General features: G+C 36.6%; 1 protein-coding gene across 3 annotated transcripts in view; it reads right to left on the bottom strand.

Moving 5' to 3' along the window:
• OSBPL9 (oxysterol binding protein like 9) overlaps positions 1-23892 on the bottom strand; it is a 71906-nt gene that overhangs the window by 8671 nt on the left and 39343 nt on the right. For 2 of the 3 annotated variants that reach the window (XM_026105614.2, XM_064516199.1), the window contains 8 exons: positions 22539-22634; positions 20435-20482; positions 14839-14868; positions 11893-11943; positions 6645-6683; positions 3524-3617; positions 2875-2976; positions 33-192 (listed from right to left, as the gene is read on the bottom strand). In XM_026105614.2, coding sequence (XP_025961399.1) covers positions 33-192; positions 2875-2976; positions 3524-3617; positions 6645-6683; positions 11893-11943; positions 14839-14868; positions 20435-20482; positions 22539-22634 — 620 coding nt within the window. The remainder of the gene's footprint in view (positions 1-32; positions 193-2874; positions 2977-3523; positions 3618-6644; positions 6684-11892; positions 11944-14838; positions 14869-20434; positions 20483-22538; positions 22635-23892) is intronic. The other variant, XM_026105623.2, reaches the window with a different exon arrangement.

Genomic DNA, 23892 nt, shown 5'->3' with positions numbered 1-23892 from the left:
TGTATTCAGCATGCAGTCTTTCAGCTACTTACTCTATACATCGCTTTGGGGAAGAACTGCTCTGATAGAATTCATCAGCATCATAGAACTCATCCTCACTGCTTGAGTAGGAAAAATCCGGGACTGTATTTGGAGAGAGATTGACATGGCTTGGAGAAGTTAGGCTGCTGCTAGGTGCTGACTGTCCACTTCCTACAGAGTATGAGAAAGAATTACAGATTTAATAAAACAGAAATGATTCTAAGATCCACCAGTTCTAATTTATGAATGGGACAGATCAAATTAATAAAGACTGAAGTGAACTCAGAAGATAGGTAACTTACAAACTCAGAAGTGATAATTAGTCAGGTTCACGTTCAATTTCATGTAACAGATAATAAAAGAAAGGTCTACCAGGAACATCGAGAACACAGAACAACAGTGAAAGTCTCTTCTCCCAAAGTTGTATATTAAAAGCAAAATAATAATACTGAAAACTTGTATAGATTCATAAAATAATTTATGTTGGAAAGGCCCTCTGGAAGTCATCTGGTCCAACTCCCCACTTGAACCACTGACAACTTCAAAGCTAGATCAGTTTGCTCAGGATCACATCCAGTCAGGTTTTAAGTATCTCCCAAGATGAAGATTTCACAGTCTTTCTGAGGAACCTTTTCCGAAGTTTGATCACCCTCTTTTTAAGATGACTGCACAATACAATCAACACATCAGATCAGGAAAGTAACAGTCAATGTAGACAGATGAACAAAAAATTATGTTAGCTGTGTAACTATGGTTTTTAAAAAAATAAAAAATTAGCTTTCATAAGGGATCGTAAACAGACGATTATAGCAACTTCATATACTTCAATAGTGCAGTCTTGAATAATGCATGTAATATTGGTCAGTTCATCTTAAAACAGATTCTACTGGAGTTAAAGCAAAGAAGTATTCAAAGACTGAAATAACTTATATGAAAGAAGAATACATAAGACTAGCATATTTAATGTAAATGACCAAGAGAAAATATGATAAAAACATTCATAACAATGTATGATACATAGAGGATTTCATCTTCCTTTTTCAAAGCACAAGATTTTTCCCTATTACATTAGATGAAACATTCAAAACCAGCACACAAATAAGCATTTTCCTCACAGTTTAATTGCATGCTGTATAATTCTTTTCACGTGAAGCGTTTGAGGTCAAGGGCTCAGAATTTTAAAGACTTTTTATAGTTAGCAGTATCCTACATGATAGTTAATTATTAAAATTCTGTGGGAAGAGTATTAAACCTTGAGCTTCAAAGGTTAAGCAAATCTCTAGCTGTTAGCATTCAAGCTGACATCTCCTGCTGGGAAGCAGATTATCCCACAGCTGCTTTCTGCAGGGTTCTTATTGCTGCTCCTGAAACAACTGCAGGTAGGTAATGAATTAAGATGGATATCAGGTCTAATTTAAGATGACAATTTCTATGTTCTTCCTACTTCCTTAAGTCATACTGAAGACAAGAGGAGAACAGACAAAAAGGAAGGAGTATGTAGTAAAATATTCATTAATTTCCAATTCTTTAAAAATAAAGTTTTATAAAGCCAGTGGCAGTCTAGAACTTACTGTATTGATATTTCTCCCTCACTGAGACTTTAAGTCAAATCAGACATTCTTGAAATACTACAATTACAGCTAGCTCAAACACAGAGATCATGACGGTTTTCTTTTCTTTTTTGAGGTGGGGGGTGGTGGTGGTTAAACATTCCTTGCAGCCTGTTAGTTTATTAGAATATAAATGAAAACCAAGTAGTTAGTGAGGCTTTTTCTTGATTTACATTACAGCAATATATCAGGTTGTATTTTTAAGTTCTGTTTAACTTTAGTTTTGGGGACATATCATCATGTTTTTCAACAAAGGGGGATTAGTTTTTAGGTGTTTGAATAAAATACTATAATCCAATAAAGTATTACAAGTTCTGTAGGTCAATCATTTTAAGTGCAGCATTTTACTAATTACTCTTCAACTGTTAAAGCGAGAAAGCTGTAGAAATCTAACTTCAAATAAACTGGAAAGGTGATTTCATATCACAAAATAACTTACAATATTATCTGTTGAATTTCAAATAAATACTATTGTTTAAGAGGGAAAGGGAGGAATCAACAAATTTAAAAACCAAAAGGTCATCATGCATGAGGTAGTAACTGCAAAATCCTTGTGCCGATTGCTACAAGATTGTGATGATGGAAACAAAAAAGCAAGCTAGCAGTATTCCTACATATTTAAGTATGATATTTTGGAGCCAGAATAATTGATTTTAACACAACACTGAAATGGACATTGATTAAAGCAAGTTGTAAGGTGATACCATCACTATCATTTGTGCGTGAAAATGATCTACAGTGGAAGAGATTAAAATCTAAAGAGAAGAAAGAAAACTGTCAAGTCAAAGAAGAAAAATTAAGGCCCTGGGGAAGATTTCATCTGAGTCAGTATTTGGAAAGCAAAGGCTACACACATATGGTAGAGAAATTTATTGAGAGAGCTGGTAGGCACGTCACAAAGGCACAGGGAGACTCCTCTTGCTTCAGAGCTATTTCTCAGAAATATAGCGAAATGTAGGTTAGACAAGCTTATGAGTTTACTAGGTCAAGTCAAGCAGTTGTGTGCAGCCTCCCACAACACATCAGAAGAGAAAAGGTGCAACTGATGAAGTGATCAGTGGGAATACCAGTATTGCTCACACAAAGAGATTAGACTAAGAACAAAATTTCTAGTAGTTTAAACTCTTCCTTTATAATTGGCCTATATAACATTATCACAATAGATAGTTACATTAGATTACAGACACTATATATGCAGGATTTGTTTCTTATACTTTGATAAGACAGTCACACAAAACTGTACCTGTACTATTTGGTGTTGGAGTCTGATTTCCAAGTGATGCTACCACAGGTCCCACTGGCAAGGATGAGGGTCGCTGCTCTGATTTGCACAACTGAGCAGGTTCTAGGGGGATATTTTGGTATGTTAAACCAAACAACTCAAAAACCATGTTTAACAGGAGAATTGTGCTTTTGTTGAGAAGCAGATTCCCCATTGTTTCACCTCATCTTCAGAAAAAGAAGTCTTTGTCTATAAAAGTCATTTAGACAGAAAAATGCATTTTTCCATCATTGTTGTCTAGCTTTTTTTCATTAATAAGCAAAGATGGCATTAAGAAAAGAAATGCAGTTAGTAAGGTTTTATGGTTTTCTGAAAACTATCATTTCATTTATTCTAAAAAAATATATTAGAAATGTAAGCTAGCCATTTAGAACAAGAAAAACAAATCAGCATATTCACAAAACTACAGGCTCACGCTAGCTCAACGCTTCCCACTCTTTCTCCTTCCTTCACACTGCTGCGGTGTGTGCGCACCACCAAGTGCGGTGTATCTGTTTTGCAAACATGACACAGAAGCTACCCACCATTATGCAGCCTCTGCACCTAGACTGCAGTTTCACTCTCCTCTGTTCACTAATATTTCTACAAAGCTTCTTTCTGTATACCGTACCTGGAGGTATGACAGTCTGGGAAGGCATCGTGCTGATCACTGATGGTTCCAAAGGACTAGGCTGATACACTGCGTCAACAGGATTTATAGTACTCTGAGACAAAGAAACAAAAGCACAGTCTTTTCTTAATTTAAAAGAAAAGAAAAGAAAAAGAAAAAAAAGTATAGACAGCAACAACATCGTGAGCGCAAGAAATGCCCAAATGCAAGATAGTAAAGTCCTGAGAGAGAAAAATGACACACAAATTGACAGTTGAGGACATGAGAAATACTTTCAAAACAGTAATATTTTCACTCTTTACACAAACTTTAAAATACTAAACTGAATTTGCTACAGATTTGAATTATCCTATAAAGAGCTCTGTATTTCAAGTTTTATCTTCTGCTATGCTTTCCAATGTCCATTAGTAGCTCTTGTGTGCATGAGGAGAAAGATGGACACAAATCATCTGGCAAAATTAGAATAAGTAATCTGCATCTTTAAAAACAATTTCTTCAGAAAATAATTTGTCCAGACAACACTAAATCAATGCATGAATTAAAACAGGATATTTGTACCTTTACAGCCACAAAGTGGCATTTTGTTGCCAAAATTTTTTTGAATACAAGCTGACAGTTTTCAGCACATCTCCATCTCGAAGGATATTTCAATTTACCTGCAAACTCAGGCTCTCTGAAAACCAAGCATCAACCCAACTCAGCACTCAAAAGTCACCGACTCCAGTAAACGTTCTTGGCTTTCAGATTTCCAAGATGCTTGTTGGATAAGTGGCAATGTCTTTTAATTCAAATTAGCATGGTTTTTACCTTGCTTAACTGATACTTTGTTATAATCTAACAATTGCTCCTATATAGGTTTACATGCAAAAAACAGAACTGCCATGTTGTTCTGGCTAATAACTGGGTAAAGGGCATGTAAAACCCTTTTCCAAACCTCTTGTAATTAAAAAACATGAATCTGTCAGAACTGTGAAAATCTTTGCCTTGATTTTTTAGGAAGTCTTGCTACTATGCTTAAATAGAAAAATGCCAAGCGCAGGAAGTAACATAATAATACTGAGTTCTATTTTTGAAAAATGCTCCGCTTTAAAAAAGAAAAGAAAGAAAAAAGATGAGCTTTGCTTTTAAATTCAATCTGTATGTTTAATCCTATCCTCTTTTTAGATCAATATTTAAAATTTTACTGTTAAAAAAAAGGCAATCTTCTTCCCTTCCTTTACTCTTTTTCATTTTCATGTAGACTGGGGGAAACTCATCATTTTAACCTTCCACCCGTCTTCCTACATGTGGATGACTTCTTTCTTGCCTCTTTTCCTAGTTAACCCTTATTCCGAACTTTACTCCTATGTCAGAATCAGCAATCCAATGAAGTTTTTTTATAGCACAGAATTTATTTAACTGAAAACAACACTACTATTCCCTATTAAAAAAAAAAAAAAAAAAAAAAAGGGAGAAAGAAAAGCTCTCCTAAGCTTTGGCTGATGTGACTTATGACTAACATACAAATAATCAGTCTAGTACATGTACTACTCCTCCGCTGCATTCCGGCTTAGAAACAACCACTGTGCAATTATGCATGCAACTTAAATAGGTCCCTGTCCCATATACTTCACAATTAAAATCATGATCAGACCTGAGAGACCTTCAGAAGCAAGATGAATCCTATGATATACAAAATGCCATTGCTATTTATACTTCCCCTAGTTTTCAGGAAAACTAAAAGCAATATGATGCAGAACATGGGTGTGATAAGGGAGAAAACATAGCAATTTCACCTTTGACTTTGTATGAGGGATTGTAATCTTATTCTTAAATATTTCTCCATGCTGCACCATTAACTAGAGTTTTTCCTTAAGTATTTTGGGGTATGCCTTCATGGTTTAGAAATAGACAAAGGCATATCTAAAAACATTTCCTATTCTTTTATTTTAATAATAATTAAAAAAAGTCAAGTTAAAAAAAAACAAAAACAAAAAACTGCCTTCACCATGATGTCAAGCTGATAGCATGTTCCTGCCTGAACCTGAAGCAATATCCTGACCTTAAACCCAAGCTTATGTGAACTACACTGTCAACCTCAGTGGCATCAAAATGTCAGCCTTCACAATGACTGCTGCATTACTTTGCATATTCTTATAAAAATACAGGTTTTTTCAACATAACCTAGCCCGGAGACAATTACAGTAGTGGCTAAAACTTAGAACTATCAAAAGTCCTAATATCTGTATTGCATTTCTGAGAAAAGAGATATAGTTAAGAGGCAAACATGTAGAGCTGCAGAGCCTCTCTGCCATAGGAAACTGCAGGAGCATACTGCTGCATGACCTCCCTTCCAGGGCATGCAACAGAACATGTTCCCTTGCACCAAGCCCTGCATTATGCAACTCTCCACACATATTTACAGTAAGCATGAAACCAAAACTTGTACATGCATCTTTGCTTCAAAGTTCACACCAGAAAAATCATACTATTAAAACTGTATGTCAGAGAAAGAGAAAGTGGAGCTTAGGAATTACCGTCAACTGTAATTAAAACAAACTATGATTTTTAGAGTTACGTTATACTGAAACCAACCTCCTATTAAAAATATCTGAAAAGTATTCAAGTGACAAAAACAGAACAAAGAAACAGAAGTCACATATGACTGAAATCAAAGATGACAGAAGTCACTAAAAATGAAGAAGTTGTATTAAAGATGAAACATTGCTGAAGCGGACATAACACTACTGCGTGTCAGAGGAGCACAGCAGAGCAGACAAACTACTTGAAGCACATAGATAGCAGATCTATTTTATACATAAAGACACTTCGGATGGAATGCGAAACTATTTCTATCCCAATGATTGCCCCTTTCATCTGTTCACGTGGCAGATTTTTATCTAAGTGTTCAGCCATAATACTGCCATTTAAAACAGTCACTATAAAACCGGTCACGATATTTTCTAACGGCAAAAGTGGCAGCCAACCTCAGAAGCTAACAGCTCAACAGTATTTTTAACAAGAGACTTGAAGCGGTAAATTAGAGAAAGAAGAAAGTATGTTGCAAAATGAGTGGAAATTCAGGTCTCTGTTCACATGTTCTGCAGAAATAAAGGCAGATAAAGATTAGATTTAAACTTACTATAAGTCCATCTGCGTGCTTCTCCTCATTATTTTGGTCCTTAAGGAAAAAATGTTAAAAATATCAACATATCAATCTTGTATGACTTATCAGTTCTGTGTTATGTGAGAACTATAACAGTAAGTTTCTCTCTTGAACGTTTACATTTTCAGCCATAAAATGTTAGTGTTTCTCATCATGGGATATAGCGACTAGATTCAGAAGAAACAATTCTGTACATCATCCCTGCACAGCTGATGCTTAGTGTGTTCTGAGGACCTGCCTACACAAACTGGAACAATTTTAAAAATATCCCTTCCACACTGTATAATGCTATTATGCCTTACAATGTAGGTTCCTGCTAAATAACTAGGAGTCCCCCAAAACATGGTCTGTAGTACCAACGAGCCCCTAAATACTGAAACACATTAAGTTGTTTCTAAAGAGCAATGGTTAGCATATAGGTCAAGCTTCCAAAAGCACTTCTGGCTTCTGAAAGGCAAAAGTGCCTTTTGAAATTAAATGTTTTAAGCTTTATTAGATTTTAAAACCCGTTTATCTTATTAAGAGACTAGCTTTGGCCTAGAGGCTTATGTGAAGAGCAGGCAATGCATGGAAAGAACTATCATCGGGGGGAAATTACACTAGCAACAGGCACGTTAATGCCAATCTACAGCGAGCGCAGTTTTAACGCTGTGCCAGCAACAGTGTTAAATTTTATTAATACATTCAGTCGAATCTCTTCATTTCTGCCAAGAAGTTCATATTAGCCAGCAATCTATCCATAGCTTTCTCCAGTATAAACTCTGAGACACCTGCAGAGTATTTCCCCAAATTTCCAGTTGTCAAAGTTATGAAGAAAGAGAGAATCAAGAAAAGAAAAAAAAGCTGTAAATAATATTGAAAATAAAGTTAGGACATACATATGTTTTGATATTTAAAATGGCTACAATATTATACTCTCTTTAGCTTATACGTTTGGCAATAGGCTGCCCAAATTTCACATCTGCTAGTTGATATTTCTTAAGCAAGGTTTTCAACGACAAAAGGGGGACACTAAGGGCACCGAGTCCCAGTGGGTGGCAAGCTGGCAAACAAAAATGGCACCTGTGCCCAAATATATTAACATTTTTTCCACACATGAGATTTCCGTGTTATACTATCATCTCTCGTGTGTAAGAAATAAAACAAACTGCTATCCTATCTCAGCAGTGCAAAGCCAGCAAGGCGTGTGGCATGTTGATGAGGAAAGGAAGGGAGAAATGCCAGAGCTAGACAGGCAAAACTGACTGGAAGTGATGGGGTGAAAAAGGGAAGGCAAAGATCCAAAGCCAAGTATCAACATAATAAGAGATACTTCATAAAATGTACAATACACATTTCTGTTATAAGCAGCTTAGCAAACCACTGAGAGACCATTACATATATTTTACATGCAGAGATAATTCACGAAACCGGGCAATTTCAATTGTCATTCACACAAGCCAAATGCTTCACCTACCCATCCCACTTGGTTTATTTTGATTGCTTTTTGGTAGGTTGTATTTGTAAAAGCACTGCATTATATTATATGCCTATTGAGTTGCTATCTACTTCATTATTCACTATCATTCATATTTCTATTACTCATGATTGTACAAGACAGGCTGCTGTAAGTCCACAAAGCAGTTCAACTTAACGCACAATAAGAAACCGATTTGCCTCAATATATCAAAATCATCCAAATAATAAATGGCTACATATTTGAAACTGAAATAGTTTCTAAGTGTTTTTAAAAAGTGATGCCATTTTTCAAGGTATGCAAACAGTCGGCAGGTAATTATGAAGTGTGTCTCCTAATAGGAAAGGCACTGCAAAAGTAAAAATAGGAGAGGTATGGATAAAATGGTTTAATTTTAGCAGTGTAAGTCATCAGCCATACTTGCCCTATAGCTTTGGGAAAAAACTTCTAGAATCTTAGAAGGTTATACACTGGAGAACTGAACAGAAAGCTACCAGTCAGACTCGAGAAATTTTTATATATGTAAAGTTTCATATACATGCAACTGACAGAACTATATTCTTATTTCCTACAGCAGTAAGAAATCAGGATATCAACAGAGCTCATGGAAAGGAAAAAAGAAAATTAGAAATGCCATGTAGTCAACAAGTGTATTTGCTTGAGAGAGAGAGAGAGAGGAGGAAGACAAAGCAGAAGAGAGGTTATTAAAATAGCAGGAAAATTGAAAGAGAATATTTTTCACCATGCGTAAATCAACTTCTTCCATTTAGCAAATTAGTCCCCTAAAGGACCCCGACTCCATCTACCTTTATGTTTATATGCTACTTGGAGCAGTAGAGCCTTGAACCTGATCAAAAAAGGGCTATGTAACTGCCACTACAAGCTCAGTTTGTCCATTATCAGCATGCTACTTTCCAACTTGAAAAAGATAAGCTCTTCATAAGCACAAAATTAAATGATATTTGCCCTTGTCCCACTAAACTCGCCCACAGCACATTACAGAACTGGAATCCAATAGTCAACACGACCAGAAAGCTAACTCAGCCACCTGTAACCAGCTTTGCTCAAGAATCTGAAAAGCAGACTATAATTTTGCTCTTTCGGCTTTGCTACTATACTGCATATTTGAGCTTAAAAAAAAAAAAGTGCAAAATTTCACAGGACTTGAACCTCTGTAACAATTACAACAGTTAGATACATTTATATAGTAAGTAACCAAAAATGAGGTAGTTGCTTGTTACACATTGTTTCTCCAACAGCTTCCTCAATACAGCAAGTTACATGCCTGCATAAGAAAACTAGGATATTATCATCTAATCTGCAACTGACTCTCCCAAATCCACCAAAGACATGCAACCTGCTGGTACCACAGTACTAATGCAATTCTAAATATATCGAGTACCAAATGACAGCAAATTATTAGGTGCTGACACTACCAAAGGCTCTGTGACATTACTCCTCCGCTAGTGCTACACTGCACAGAGTAGTAGTACTGCAATCAAGACCCACAGCACCTTTGCTTCTCTCCCTCTCTCTCCATCCATCTTCCACCAACAAATTCTGTTCCCCTGAGCAAGGCCAGCTGCACACCAGCGAGAGGGACTGGCCACAGCCTGCAACCCTCAGCAGAGAGGCACTGACGTGCTTGAAACCCACCTGCCCGTTCTAGCTACAAAGTGAGCAAGAGAAAAGCAGTTAGGCCGTGGCTGGGAGGTCCCAGCTCCCGGGAGAAGAGGAGAGAAGACAGCAGGTCAACCTTCTGTTGCAGCTTTCCATGCAGATGAAACTCCCCAAAGACATTTGGGAAATTTAATTTTAGTGTTGAGTATTACCACAACACTTAGCGATTTTACAAGGCTTTCTGCTATCTCTGCTTTGAAGGATTCAAAAGGTATCGCTGCATGCTAAACACAGGTTGTTCTGGCTCTAGATTCATGTGGCACAAAACTATCTCAATGTACCCTGCTGCTTGTAAAATATTGTTGTTTCTGCATAAACATGCTAACTAATCTTGTCCTCAGAATTATCTATCTTTTTAAATCAAAAATGTGAACATTCCATTTTCACGGATGCACTGATCCCTTTACTGAATGAGTTTTGCATCCAGAGGAACCTGATCCCGCAAGGTTCCAAGTACTTCAATTTTCACAGGCCTCAAAATTCTGTAAAATGTATCAGGCATAAGACAAACAGCAGCATTACATTTGAAAGCTCTTTAAAAAAAATTTTTTTAATCCAGAGTACAGGAAAAAAGAATGAAGTGCCTATGCCTATTCCTGAATAAACTAGAATGAGTTATGATTAAATTCAGTCTTAAATTCTGAAAATGCTTTAAGTTAGTTTCTTTACAGAACAAGGTCTTAACTTTGCTCCTGACATATAAACAAACAGCTCACAGTTAACATATCCTACATACCACATATGAAAGGCTGTAAGAACAGAACTTGAAAAAAAAAATCCAATAAGCAAATCTCACTAACTTTAACAAGACAACAAAACATTTAAGTGCTGTGAAAGTTTAAGTGTATATTACCCATTTGTATTCTCAAATAACATAATTCCTGCTTCAAGAAATTCCAACATCATCATGAACTCGAGACCTATTAAAAGCCTTGTCAAATCACAGTTTAGATTATTAACATCACAATTTTCCCTTTTACTATTTATGCTAGTCACATTCTTAAATGAAGCAGAAAGAGTAGTTAGTTTCATTAAATTTTTGTTCTGTTACCTTTACATTTGTAGAAGGCTCTGATTTAGTCTAATTGCAAACTCTGCAAAAGAATGTTTAACTCAAATAAAATTTGCTCTGTTTTTCCTATAAATTGCTGGTGAACTTTAAAAGAACTTTTTTTTGCATGTTGAGCTTTTTGGAACATCAGTTTCCTGAAAAGCAAGCCTCAGGTCAGTAAAAATTGCCCTGCAATGCAAATACAAAGACCAAAAGAAGAACAGATGTTTTAGCAGCAGATTCAAAACAGCACCAATCCTGGCCACTCAGTGACCTAGGAGTATCACTCCAGCTCATGAAGAAGCAATTGAATGCTCTGGAAGCAATCCGAGTGGTACAGCTGTTGTGACGGGCCACAGCAGTTATTGATTTTATCATTTATACTACATAACGTATGAATAACCTGACAACTTTTTTTTAATCAGTCAATGAAATACACATCAGCTTATTCAAAACCAGAAAATAAATATCAAGAACTTCTTCCCAGGTAGAAAATCTGACCTGCTGAATGCAGGGACACTAGTACTTTAAAAAGACATTTGCAACAGCAACATAGGAATAATAAAGCAGAAACTTTAGTACAAACTTTATGACTGTCAAATGTGTTTTAATCTTTATGATTTGCAGGAAGCTAACGGGTGTTTTTGTGTAAGGATTCTTTTTCCCCCTCTTACAATAAATTACCTATCTTTGTATCTTAGAAGTTTTACAAATTACAAAATGAATTAGGTTATATTGACTATAGCCAATATGTTTAGAATTATTTCTTATTAAAACCCATCATATAAAGGCAAAAGGCCGAATAAAGTAATTGAAGTTTCAGCTGTGAAAATGAGTATGATTGTCTGCTGTGGAACTCAGTATTTCTGAAATGCCATTAAAATAGTAGTATAAGTTAACCTACGCTGTTTTTTTAATACATTCTGGAACGTATGTGATAGAGCACACCGTTAGATTTCAAGTGTCAGATGAAAAAATGAGTTTTCACACAGATTAATGCCATATAATTAAAGTTCAAAATTGTTTAGTGTACTTACTTTAGCAATCTGTAGCAACACAATGCAGTGTTTTATTGATTCTACCATACTCTAGAAAAACAAAAAACAGAAAAAAAACAAAATCAGCATCTTATATTTTGTATTTATAGGTATCTTAACAGTTACATACAATATTAACCGAAATATTGGGTAAGAATTAAATAGACACACACTTCTGCAGACCCCTATTTTCCCTTCCCCTTTTGTTGCCAAAGACAAAAGAACAGCCGTAGAAAATTAAGGTAGCCAAAAGCCACACACAAGACATCAAGGTGAAATGGAAGCCAACTTTAAACTCAGAGAGCTGTAAGCAGGTAGGTCCTGAGCAAGTAGCATACCTACTGCACATATGCAGCACTGCTTTTTTTAGTTTTAATAAAGATATCCCCTGGTTTAAACACTTGACAAATTCTCTGTGTAAGCTGAACATAAGAGGGAGGGGTGAAGGAAAGTAAATAAACTTAATAAAGATGAAAGCAATGGAAGTTCTAGAGAAGAGTAAACAATGTGAGTTCTGATACTTAACATATCATGAGATACAGTAAAAGGAGAACAGCAGAGTACCATGAAAGAGCCGAACATGTGAAGCAAAAAGGAGAGAAACAGGATATGAAACAAGAGCACTGGGAAACATTAACATCAGCCTATCAAAAGATTCAGGATGACAAGACTGGGAAGCATCCCATCATAGCAACCTCGTAACACTACAACATTATCCACGATAACCAGGATATCCAGGATAACATTATCCAGTGTGTATGTTACCAATAATTCCACAGGGTCATCTCATGCCTTGACAATTTTAACTAGCAGATAAGCACTCTACCAGACACAAACTGTTTCCACAGAGAGTCAGCCGATATATTTCTGCACCATGTTTCCAGGACACCAATTGCTCCACGCAATTATCTTGGGCCCCACTGGTCCTGTTACATTCATGCTGGACAAAACTAACCAGGAGAGAGAGACAGCCACTGCCCATCACAACATCGTGGGCAGAGCAGCCGAGGTCTCGCTTGGCTTGTGTTTAACCAGCACTAATAAGCTCTGCCAAATCTCAGCAGACTCTTGGAGAGGTCTGTGCCTGCACCACACTTCAAGAGCAGTACAAGAAAGACATGGACGTACTGGAGCGAGTCCAGTGAAGGGCCACAAAGATGATTACAAGACTGGAGCATCTGTCACACAAGGAGAGGCTGAGAGAGCTGGGACTGGTTAGCCTGGAAAGGAAAAGGCTCAGGGGGGATTTTATCAGTGTGTATAAATATCTGATGGGAGGGTGTAAAGAAGATGGAGCCAGATTCTTCTCAGTGGTATCCAGCGATGGGACAAGAGGCAGTGGGCACAAATTGAAATATCGGAAATACCATTTAAACATAAGAAAAAACTTGTTTACTGTGAGGTGGCTGAACACTGGAACAGGTTGCCCAAAGAGGCTGTGGAGTCTCCTTGAAAACATTTGACGCCCAACTGGACACAGTCCTGCTCTGGTTGACTCTGCTTTGAGAAGGGGGGTTGGACTAGATGATATCTAGAGGGCCCATCCAACCTCAACTATTCTATGATTTTATGATCCTAAGATGCCAGACAAATCTGAAATGCTGCACCAGAGCCAGGCTGCTTCTTTGCTGTCACACTACTGGACTTCTACTGTGGACTCCCAGAAACTGAAATACTCATCAGGATAATGCATAGATGGTACTGCTGCTGTGCAGAAGCCAGCCTTGGTCTGATGTGACAGCAGCTAAAGAAAAAAAAATCCAAGCCCAGTGGGCCCCAAGCTGACCCTGTACTATGCTCAGCAGCCAGGTTGTTCAGAGACTTTTTCCATTATTCAGGGTAATCCATTCAGCATTAACTCAAATAATGAGCAGGTGAGGAGGGAGGGAAGGTGAGGAGAGGAGAGGAAGATGACAGGTAAATCAATGCTATGTTAAGAGTTTAGAAGTGCTCAAGAAATAGAAAAAAGATTCTATAAAAGACTCAACATGAGATAAAGTGAAAAGGAAAAAAAAATCGAAAATAATACCATGATGAGAAAATTTAACTGGAGAGAAGAATATTGATTTATCAGAACTCAGAGAAAATTAATTCAAGGCAAAGTGGTCACTTTCCATCATACATACAGCAACAGGACATCCCTACCATTTATCAGAAATGAAGAAATATCGAGAAAGAATTGGAAAAGGTCTGGAACAGACAACTAACTTTGAACTGTGTGAGCTAAGCTGATGAGAAGGCTGCTGAGCATGAACAAAGCTATTTAGCAACAAACACAAGAGGAGAATGTGAGGTGAGAAGCAGACCCATTTCCAGTAAAATAAAGGAAGAACATGACATACATCTTCATAATTACAAAGTAAGTGTCTGAAAAAATGCTGGGGTGAAGGGGTAGAACAAGCAGGACACAATGATAGAAAGAAACCTTCCTGAAGCTGAAAATCAACTCTCCTCACTGCAGGCAACCACATCTCATTAAAAGTTTTAAAAGGTCTGAAGGGACAGAAGCAAGTTTTCCATGCTAACAAAGGTAAGAATAGGGCCATATCATGTGCCTCTTCTAAAGAGTATATCTGTGATAAGAAACATCTTCTTGTCAGATGTTTCTGCTGGAAAAAGGTAAATGTCTCTCAAGAGAACCTCTTTTTGAGAAATAAAGATTAAAAAGAACATTTCAAGAATAATTGATTTTTTCTAGTTTCAAATTTATATTCAGTAAAGCTGAACCTTCCCCCAAAAGTTTCAAATAAAGTTGACATCTGACCAAAACATGAAATGGATCACTACCATTTTCCCCTCGGAACTAGTCTGAAATTTAATTTTTTTTTTTTTTGCTCCATTGCTCCAACATGAAAACAAAATTGAAACCTTTAAAATTATTCACAAGAAAATGAGGTGATTTTTCAGAATCCATACATAACAGATATAAAAATTAAAGAAACTTACACTGGTTGTTTCTTTGAGACTTTCGATTTTCTGCAAAGAAAATAATATGGTTAAAGAAAGAATTTCAAGCCTCTAGTTTTACTTAAATACTGCAATACAAACACTGTTTCATTTTAAATAGGGAGAGGTTAGAAGAAAGCAAGCAACATGAAAAAGACTATTTCTGTAAGCTGCCATTTAGAGTTTTTATTCTGTAACGGACAAGATAGAAAGGAAACTGATGATTACAGCTTAAAGAGGACAAGGTTAGGACTTTCTGAACAGTGACATATTTACCCATCTAGGTCCACACTTCAATTTCACTTAACATTAACAGCAACAAAAATGGAATTCAGTACAAAGATCCACTCTAACCTCAGCTTGTATCCTTACGTAGCGTACTGAATGACGGATGGATTCCAACAGCTACTATTACTTGAAACCATTATTCAAGTATAATAGTTCCCATAGTTTGGGAAGCCCAGTTTAGAAAAAAAAAAAAGTTGGAAAAAAACAGCGCACACATTTCTTGTTCCAAGTCTCCAGTAAAAGTGCATCTGGAAATCTGCCTGTTTAAAAATTTTATCTAGAAACACTCGTTCATAAAGATTTCCTGCATGGAATCCAACTTTAGGCACGGAAAATGCATCTACATGCCTTTTTACACATAAGCATGACCTATCTAAGAAGCATATGCATCCTGTTGATGTCCTTGTGTCTATCTGCTGAGGGCAAAATTATTAAATTGGACTCAGCACTGAACCACTACTAATTCAACTACAGAACCTCTCTGTTTTGATTAATATGAATGTCTCAGGGGACTTCAATCATAGTCATTAGGATTCCCGAAGAACCAAAATGTGTAAAGTAATTTTTGTTCCCGCACAGCACTACAAGCACAGATTCTACACTGTAAGAGAGTAACATGTACCTATAAGTCCACAGCAACTAACAGTCTCAGCTTATGTGGATAAAAAAACATAGAGATGGCTTTCCAGCTAATGCCTGGGGAAAATCCATCCGTTAAACTTTGAAGAATATATGTAATTTCCTTATAAAACAAACTGTGCTTAACTGGCAAGAGGTGGCTAATGGCACCTAGCCTCTTTCACAGGAAAGATTGGACTGATCTAGGAAACTGTATCTGAGAGTTACTATATTACAAAGTAAAGCATATTTATTTCTGCTGCAAGCAGAGAAACGTGCCAACAGCTATACATTCCTAATTTTTTTCCTTATTTTCATGTCTCCACCATACTTCAAGATCAAACTTCATCAACATGTATCAAAAAATGCATTTTAAATATAATGACAGCAATTGAGTGAAGTCCTGAACCTTTCAGCACCAAAATCGAATAGGCAATGTACCCAAAGATACAGATCTTGTCAGCTGGAAGACTGAACAGCTGAAACGAATCATTCAGTCTGAAGGTTTTATAGCCAACTGTAAGCAGTCATGAGCAGTTTTGATTATTTTCCCAACACATTACAACGTAATTCTGCACCAAATAGATTAGTATCTCATTCCCTTCATTGATAAAGTCTTTGTTGAAAATCTGAAAGTGATGACATGCCCTATAAGATAACTTGGTTATACTGCTTCCCTTCCTACCCATTTGCAAATCTCAGAAACCGGACAGCTCAATCAATATCTTGTTATCCTTACAGCCAGGCACAGACAGAAAGGTAATTTGCCTGAGATCACACAGAAAATCTGAGACAGAATAAATCTCAGGTCACCTGGTTACCAAGACCCATATACGAATTATAGAATTGCATTTTTTTCTTTAGGCATTTTAACAGTTTATTGTGATCAGGCCAACTTAAGTAGTAACACATAGTCTGTGCCAAACCATTTTTTCCCCACATTTGTGCTCTTTGGCTACCTTGCAAGAGCACAGCATAGAAAATTAGATTATTCTATCTTTTTCATATATACACAAAAATAAGGGAACAGTGCAGGCAAGTCAGACCCAGACCCTGTAAGGAGCTATCTAAAAAGCACCAGCCGTGTCCCTTATGGCTAAGCAAATGAAATAACTCTGCTTGTCCTAGTCTGAACTTCTGATTAAAGTGCACTGGACAGAATGTAAAGAAAATGACAGATTTGCTTTGTTTCTAGGGGTTATCTGTTTTATCCACAATGTGTGTACTTTGTAACTTCATTTGCAAGACTCTGCAAAACATTGATATGGAAGTCCAGGGTTTCATAAGCAATGTGTAATTCTAAAGCTGTGAAGGAATCAGCCGCAAAATAAAGTTCATGAACTTCCCCATGAGATTTTATATAAATATACTATAGACATGACACTGGGGAGAAAAAAACAAGTGGAGGATCACAAGTAACAAAACCACTCCAAATTAGCCTGCTTACATAAGTGCTTGGTTTGGGGGAGAGGGTGGGAGAAGGCTTGCACCTCTTCTCTTCGATTGTATGGAACTACACTGCTATGTATACACACTGCTACAATCCTCCTAACTTTATTCTTTTGCTCTTTTTTTCATTTACGCTTTTCTTCTTCTATTTAGACACAGCTGCTATCAAGCTATTGCTGTAGAAAAATGATTAATATATTTGCAGAAAGTTTTAGTAAAGTAAAACATAGATCTTCTTTAAAATACAAGTTGTAAATTAAATCATAAAGAGGCAAAATAGGACGTGTGTTAAAGATAAAAAAAAAAAAAAGAGCTGATAAAAATAAAACCAATGAATATCACTTACTACCTAAAAGTTACTACAATTTCCTCTCTTCAAGATCACTACTCTGACTTTGAAAATTGGTGAAGATAAAATTTTACTATGGTAGTATTCCTAGCTTTAAGTAATGAGTATGTGTATTTTCAAAGCAAAGATCAATTTCCTGCTGGCGTGTGTTATCTTCTGTATCCCTGTCTCCCTCAGTACGTGTACCAATGTTAGGAGGAACACCTTTGTACCAAACTGACCTACGGTTGCAGAACGCAGCCACATCCAACACCCAATCCAATCAAATTGCAGGCCGCCACTGAAACTATTTACTTGCTGCTTGTTATACTTCTGTGGCATCTCATTTTTCATGAAGCCACTGATGATCCAACAGAAAGCTAATTTTATTTCATGGATTAGGATTTTTGCCTCATTCAACAATCACGCGGCTACAGAGAATTGTATTAGCTTGTCCAAAAGGGAGGCCCATAGGGGCATGTAGGGGCACCGGACCCGTAATCGGAATCAGTAACAACCTGAAGCTCTCTCCTCAGTCTAGGGTTTACTTCACAAATAGTACTCACTGCAAACCAGAGCTTGTGCAGGCCACTGCTACACTTTTACCCCAAAGCTTGTCCAGAAATGTCAGCTTCGTTCCAGCCTGCCCAACAGACACTTCTTCACCATTCTGATACTTTTGAATGACCACAGTTTTACTTTCCCAAGATCTCTGTGGTCAAGATAGCTTCACGAAACTAAACAGAAATGCTTAAGTTCAGTTCTCACCAATAATTCTGCTGACACTAAGAAAATAAGGTCCTATTTTGTCTCCACCTGGAAATGCTAGTACCCTCAGATTACGCACCTTTCCTCTACTTCCCAAATAATCAGATGTATACACTGTACTCCATCAGTAACTTCCACAAAACTGGTAGCACTGCTAGTTATAGTATGCTGGCAAGGCAATATGATCCTACTATATAGTGCTAGTTGTAGTTCTGCCAGGAGTATCAGTATAACACAGGGACTTTGTGACAATTGCAGTATTCCTCAAAGTCTGCACAATTCATCAATTGTGTATCTGCATTGTCTTCTTCCAAGATCAAAAAATTTACATGCCTCAGAAATAAAACATTCACGAGACCTTGAAGCATCTTGGAACACCTATACCCTCTGCCATTATCTTTAAAAGACGAAAGATTCTGAAACAAAAACAACTTGTTTAATTCTCTGTACACGTACAAAAACAATGGGTCAGGTCAGTGTGCAGCTATTTGAGAAGCACATAATGCTCAGATAACCAAGTCTTGCTTCACCAGAGAGTATCCTGCAGGTTCGACTCAGCCCACAGCCTGATAACTGAACCATATTTACATAAACAGGAAAATTGCTAAATATGCTATCAAACCTCTTAGCTACTTTAATCCAGGAATAGACATGGTCAAAAAAAGTGATCTGCAAGGGTTTTTTTGTTTGTTTTTACATAAAGAATAAATGGAATCTATAGTAAATTGCAATACTCATCAACCAGAGGAAGCTGACCTCTTCCAAATCAGCCTCCTCCTTCTTCTATAAAGTCAATCTGTCTGTTCTGTAGATACCTTGCAGAGATGAAGGAAGAAATCATATAACCTCTAACTTCACACAATATGTGAGAAGTCTCTAGGGATTAGAAGCACTGTAACATGAAGAAAAAGAAAAAAAAAGTACTGCCTGATCTGCAAAATAGCATCTGGAGAAAGGGCAAAACTGAAGGACAATTTTTCCTAGTAAAAAGCACAGAAGGAAAAATACAGAAGGTCTTGCTCTTTCTAGTCAGTTGTCCACAGATTAAACATGTTTAAATGGAGAATGCCTGTACTTCAAAGTTACTTTAAAAACCTGTACATACAAAAAAACAGAAAGACAGACCATCACTTGTGAAGTCACTTGGATGCCATAACGCATCAGACAACACGGGTAACATACGCAAGGTCACAACCATTACACAGAACTGCATAGGGAAGCAAACTTATCACAGAAAGCCAAACTGTTTTCAAAACTGAAAACAAACACCGAAAGAAAAACATCTTGTTTCTCAATAGTGAAAAGAAAAAAAAAGCGAGGATGAAATACACCACTACTTTAGAATATTGAAATTACTACATGTACTGAAACAAAAGCAGCTCCTCTGTAATAAACACTTTATACATTATACTTTCATGTTAAATCTTTCCTCCACACTACATATTCATGTACAAAATTAGCATGCTAGTTTATGCTAAACCCACAGCACCAAAAATATGTGCCAGACTTTCTTAAACAGAGCAACTGAACTTCAACCTACAAACTTGCTTTTAAAATAGGATGGGAGGGGATACAAAAAAATTAGCCATCAGTTAAATGAACTACAATCCAGCTAAAAAGGTAATGCCCTCCAGATAGAAAACTATGTTTCTGGGCATCCTCACCTAAGATAAATGAAATATATCATTCTCAGAGTTCCAATATGTACCATGTCAGTCACAGAACTATGCAGGATGCAGACCGATGATGTGAAATGCATATTTTTTCTTTTGTTTTTAAGAATAGCTTTGCTACTCCCACAAACACATCAAACATTCATCCTTGCTAAAGATGAAAAAAATAGCAAATTTAAGTTAAAAATGCTTCAGACAATTGAACAACAAAGGAGCAATCATTTCCTACAAACTGGATTTTTTTTTAATGTTTCAAGAATGACATCCATATTACTAAAAAATTAAGCTCACCTCCTACTTACTACACAAATTATACTGTTACCAGTTACTTAAGTTGTTTTAAGTGATTTTGACAACTTAAGGAATGTGAAAATAGATGAAGGATTTTAAATTTCTACAGTTTATAACAAACTGATGCACAAATCCATCAGATAAAGCAAAATAAGCAATATTTAAGATAAAATATACTTGCTTTTCTCTGTTCATCATCTTTGCAGTTCTGAAGTTTTTCATCAAACAGCTAAAAGAAAAAATATACTTTTGAAAATACTGAAAATGTTATTTTTCCATATAATATCAGCCAGAAACACTGAAATTTCAAAACCAAAAGCATTTAACAAGTTTTTAAGGTATATGATCTTGGTATTATGACCCAAAACAGTCATTACTTAATATTTCTTCACAGCACTTGCAATACCATAACTCTGTAACTCAGTTCTCACATTACCCTATTCCACAAGCCATGGGATCTCAGCTCCAAAGGCTAGTCCCAGAACTTGGGCTGGCATGGTTCACTGTGGTTTGTACAAAAAGATGAGGTTGAGTAATAAAAGCGACACTCCTCAGAACACCTCAAACTGCCTTTTTTTATTTCCACAAAGATCTTTAGGGCACAAAGTGTGCTTACCCCAACAGCACCTCAATCCTTATCAACTGTCCTAGCTTCCCTCCTCATTTAGGTTAATATTAATTGCTGTAAGATGTATATATGCACTTCTTAGGAAAGATGCATAGTGATTTCACAGCATTAGGTTCCACATTTTTTTTTTAGTAAGAGTGGAATATGAGATAGAGCTAAAAACACTGAACAAATTCTTACTGACAAGATTGTCTATTTAATATAAGCCAAGCTGAAAACAGATACAGCTGCCTTTGAGAGCACTCAGACCTGCAGATAGAAATCATCGAGCACAAGCTGTTCAAGAAAGAAATATGATTAAAGGTAATACTCAAAAGTTCATCACATCCACCCTTGCTCAGAAAAGATGCTGCACTTCTGAGTAGTGGAATGAGAGTACTTCACTCAACTGCCTGTCTAAAACCTAGTTACTTATGTAACTTTCCCTTGAGAGCCAATTTCTGGTGCTAAAAAAGACCATAGTCTTAGTCTCTGTCCATTCTTAAATTCTCTCTTCTCTCGTTATTAGTTCCTATACCTCCACCCCACAGTCGCTCTGAACTAACAAATCAGAAGGCGTTCAGATTTAAATACCTTGCTTCAGTGAAGCATGCTTCCCTCGCATACTCCTATTAGATGGCCTGGGAGCAAGAGAGAGATCTAACTCCTGAATCAAGTCTTTGCGGTTTAGCTTTGAATTCTGTTTGCACCTCTTGTCCACCTCCATTTCTCTTTGTATGCTCTTCCCTGTCTCTCCCCAAAATGACTGATTTTTTGCTGAATATCCCACATGCTGTACTTGCCCAGTCGTATCAGCAAAAAAAAATCCAAAGCGGCAGAATGGAAGCAATCTAAAACGCAATCTTAACCTGCTGAGTCATGGAGAAAAAGTGTCCTAGCCAGCAGGAAAAAAAAAATTTGTTTTTCCCAAGAAGGTAGGTACTGAGAGATTATGACCTTATCATTCCTTGCCTCCCCACCTACTTTTAAAAAACATGTGCACAGTGGAAAAGAACTGTGTTTCTGCAGTATTTCTACAGAATGCTTTTACTCGAGGATGAAGAACAGATATCTATCACTACTGCAACAAAGTCTCCAACTATCTGCAACTGTAATTACACATTACATGACAAAATTTTCTCAAAATAAATTCTGAAACGCTATGAGCAAGACCATGACTTCATTACAGTTTAAAATTTAACTCATCTCTGCCAATTCCATAAAGTTATACATACAAGAGTGTATACTTCAGTCGTTACATACCATTCTATAAATTCTTTTTACAGAGAGTTATTCTGATTTTCTGATTCTATTTTAACAATCCCAAGATCCATTCTAAGAGAAACCAAGAACTGCATTTTCATCAAACTTACAATAACATTTAATTTTATTAGTTCTAGTGAGAATCTTTTTACTTCAGAAGTAATATCCTAATGCAGGGAGAAAGAGAAAATTCTGACATCAGCAGACTTCACATATGAGAGGTATGTTTTCTCATGTTCATATTCTGCTCAGCTGGATGAGCTCTCTTTGCGTCCCACATTTACCAAAACATGTTCAGAGTGTAAAACATGACTTAGTCCCTCTGTTCGGCTACCTTTCAGCCAAGCCTGGAAATCCACACTGACGTGCAAAGTCAGAGTACAGTCAGTCAATACACCAGAGTTTGTTAACGTACCTTCAGTTGATCTATCAAGATCTGTAAGTACGCATCAGCCTCGGTAAGTTTCTTATCAAAATCGTGAACACTGGGAACAAATCCTGAATCCACACCCTAGAGAGATATATATATATATAAAAAGACAAGTCAAATATATAATTAGAGGCTTTGAAAAAACTGATAACAAAAATACAGTTTTGCCTGCCAAATGGCTGATAAATGCTGTTTTGCCTCTCATCCTGCAATGTGTAAACACAGGCACACAGCTGAGCACATTTCTCTTCTACTTGCAGTTAAATAAGTAACAGTAAATTGCTACACATTTTCAGCAATGGGTCTAATCATCACACACCAGAGTATTTGATTTTTTCTATTTGAAAAAAAATCATTTTAAATAACATTAATTAGAGTTTCTTTGGAAAACATGAGGGAGACATCAGTATTGCTGCAGACTGTCTCATGATTCCATATTCTTACATTTCAATTAAAGATGACAAAATCATACCCAACTGTATGACAGCACTTTTCACACTTCAAACAGAACCTTTGCCAACTGAAATACAGCTCAACTCATAGCTCCTTAATGAAGGACTGGGCAAATTAATGCTAAGCCTCTTCTTAAAGATGGACTTACCTTCCAGTGGAAAACTTCAAACAGATTACTTGACTGTCCTAGTTACTTTCTTACATTTCAATGCATATATGCTAATAAGGACAAAAATACCACTGCCAAGAGAATGATTACTTTTATATTTTCTCACTTGCAAATTTGTTTTCCTTCATAAAGTAAAATTCAAAGTAGACACTTCTGCATATAGTATATTCCCCACACTTAAACTAAAAACTGTGTTTAAAAAACTGAACAAACTCCTGTTGGGTTACCACATCTTTAAATACGAGAGAGAAAATGCAGAGGCATGAAATCAATTATTTCTGACTTCATGCACATACGCTACGAAGACATGTTTAAGGTTTATTTCTACGATACCTTTAATACACCGGAACTTAATACAAATATGAAAGCACTCCTGGCCTGAAAAACTCTGCAGCTCAAGTTAAACAAATAATAATAATAATAAGGGATAAAGAAGCAAGCATCAGTTACAACAGAAACATAATCCTGAGACCTCACAGTAGTGTCAGAACTTTCCCACTAGCCTAAATATTTTACCTATATTCACACTGATCTAAGGTATGACCTCTGCACTTCAAACTCTTAAGACACCACCAAGTGTGCTGCTTTGACTGCTGAGCATCCCCAGAAGTCTGAATGGGAAAAGACCAACCAGTGGGGAAAAAATGTTTTGTACTGGAAGGATATGCAATCTATATTTGTAAAATTCCATGTTCTGATAATGCTAAAAGATTAAGG

Source organism: Dromaius novaehollandiae, chromosome 8 (genome assembly GCF_036370855.1).
Source record: "Dromaius novaehollandiae isolate bDroNov1 chromosome 8, bDroNov1.hap1, whole genome shotgun sequence".
NCBI lineage: Eukaryota > Metazoa > Chordata > Aves > Casuariiformes > Dromaiidae > Dromaius > Dromaius novaehollandiae.
This window is presented reverse-complemented; position numbering and strand designations above follow the sequence as displayed.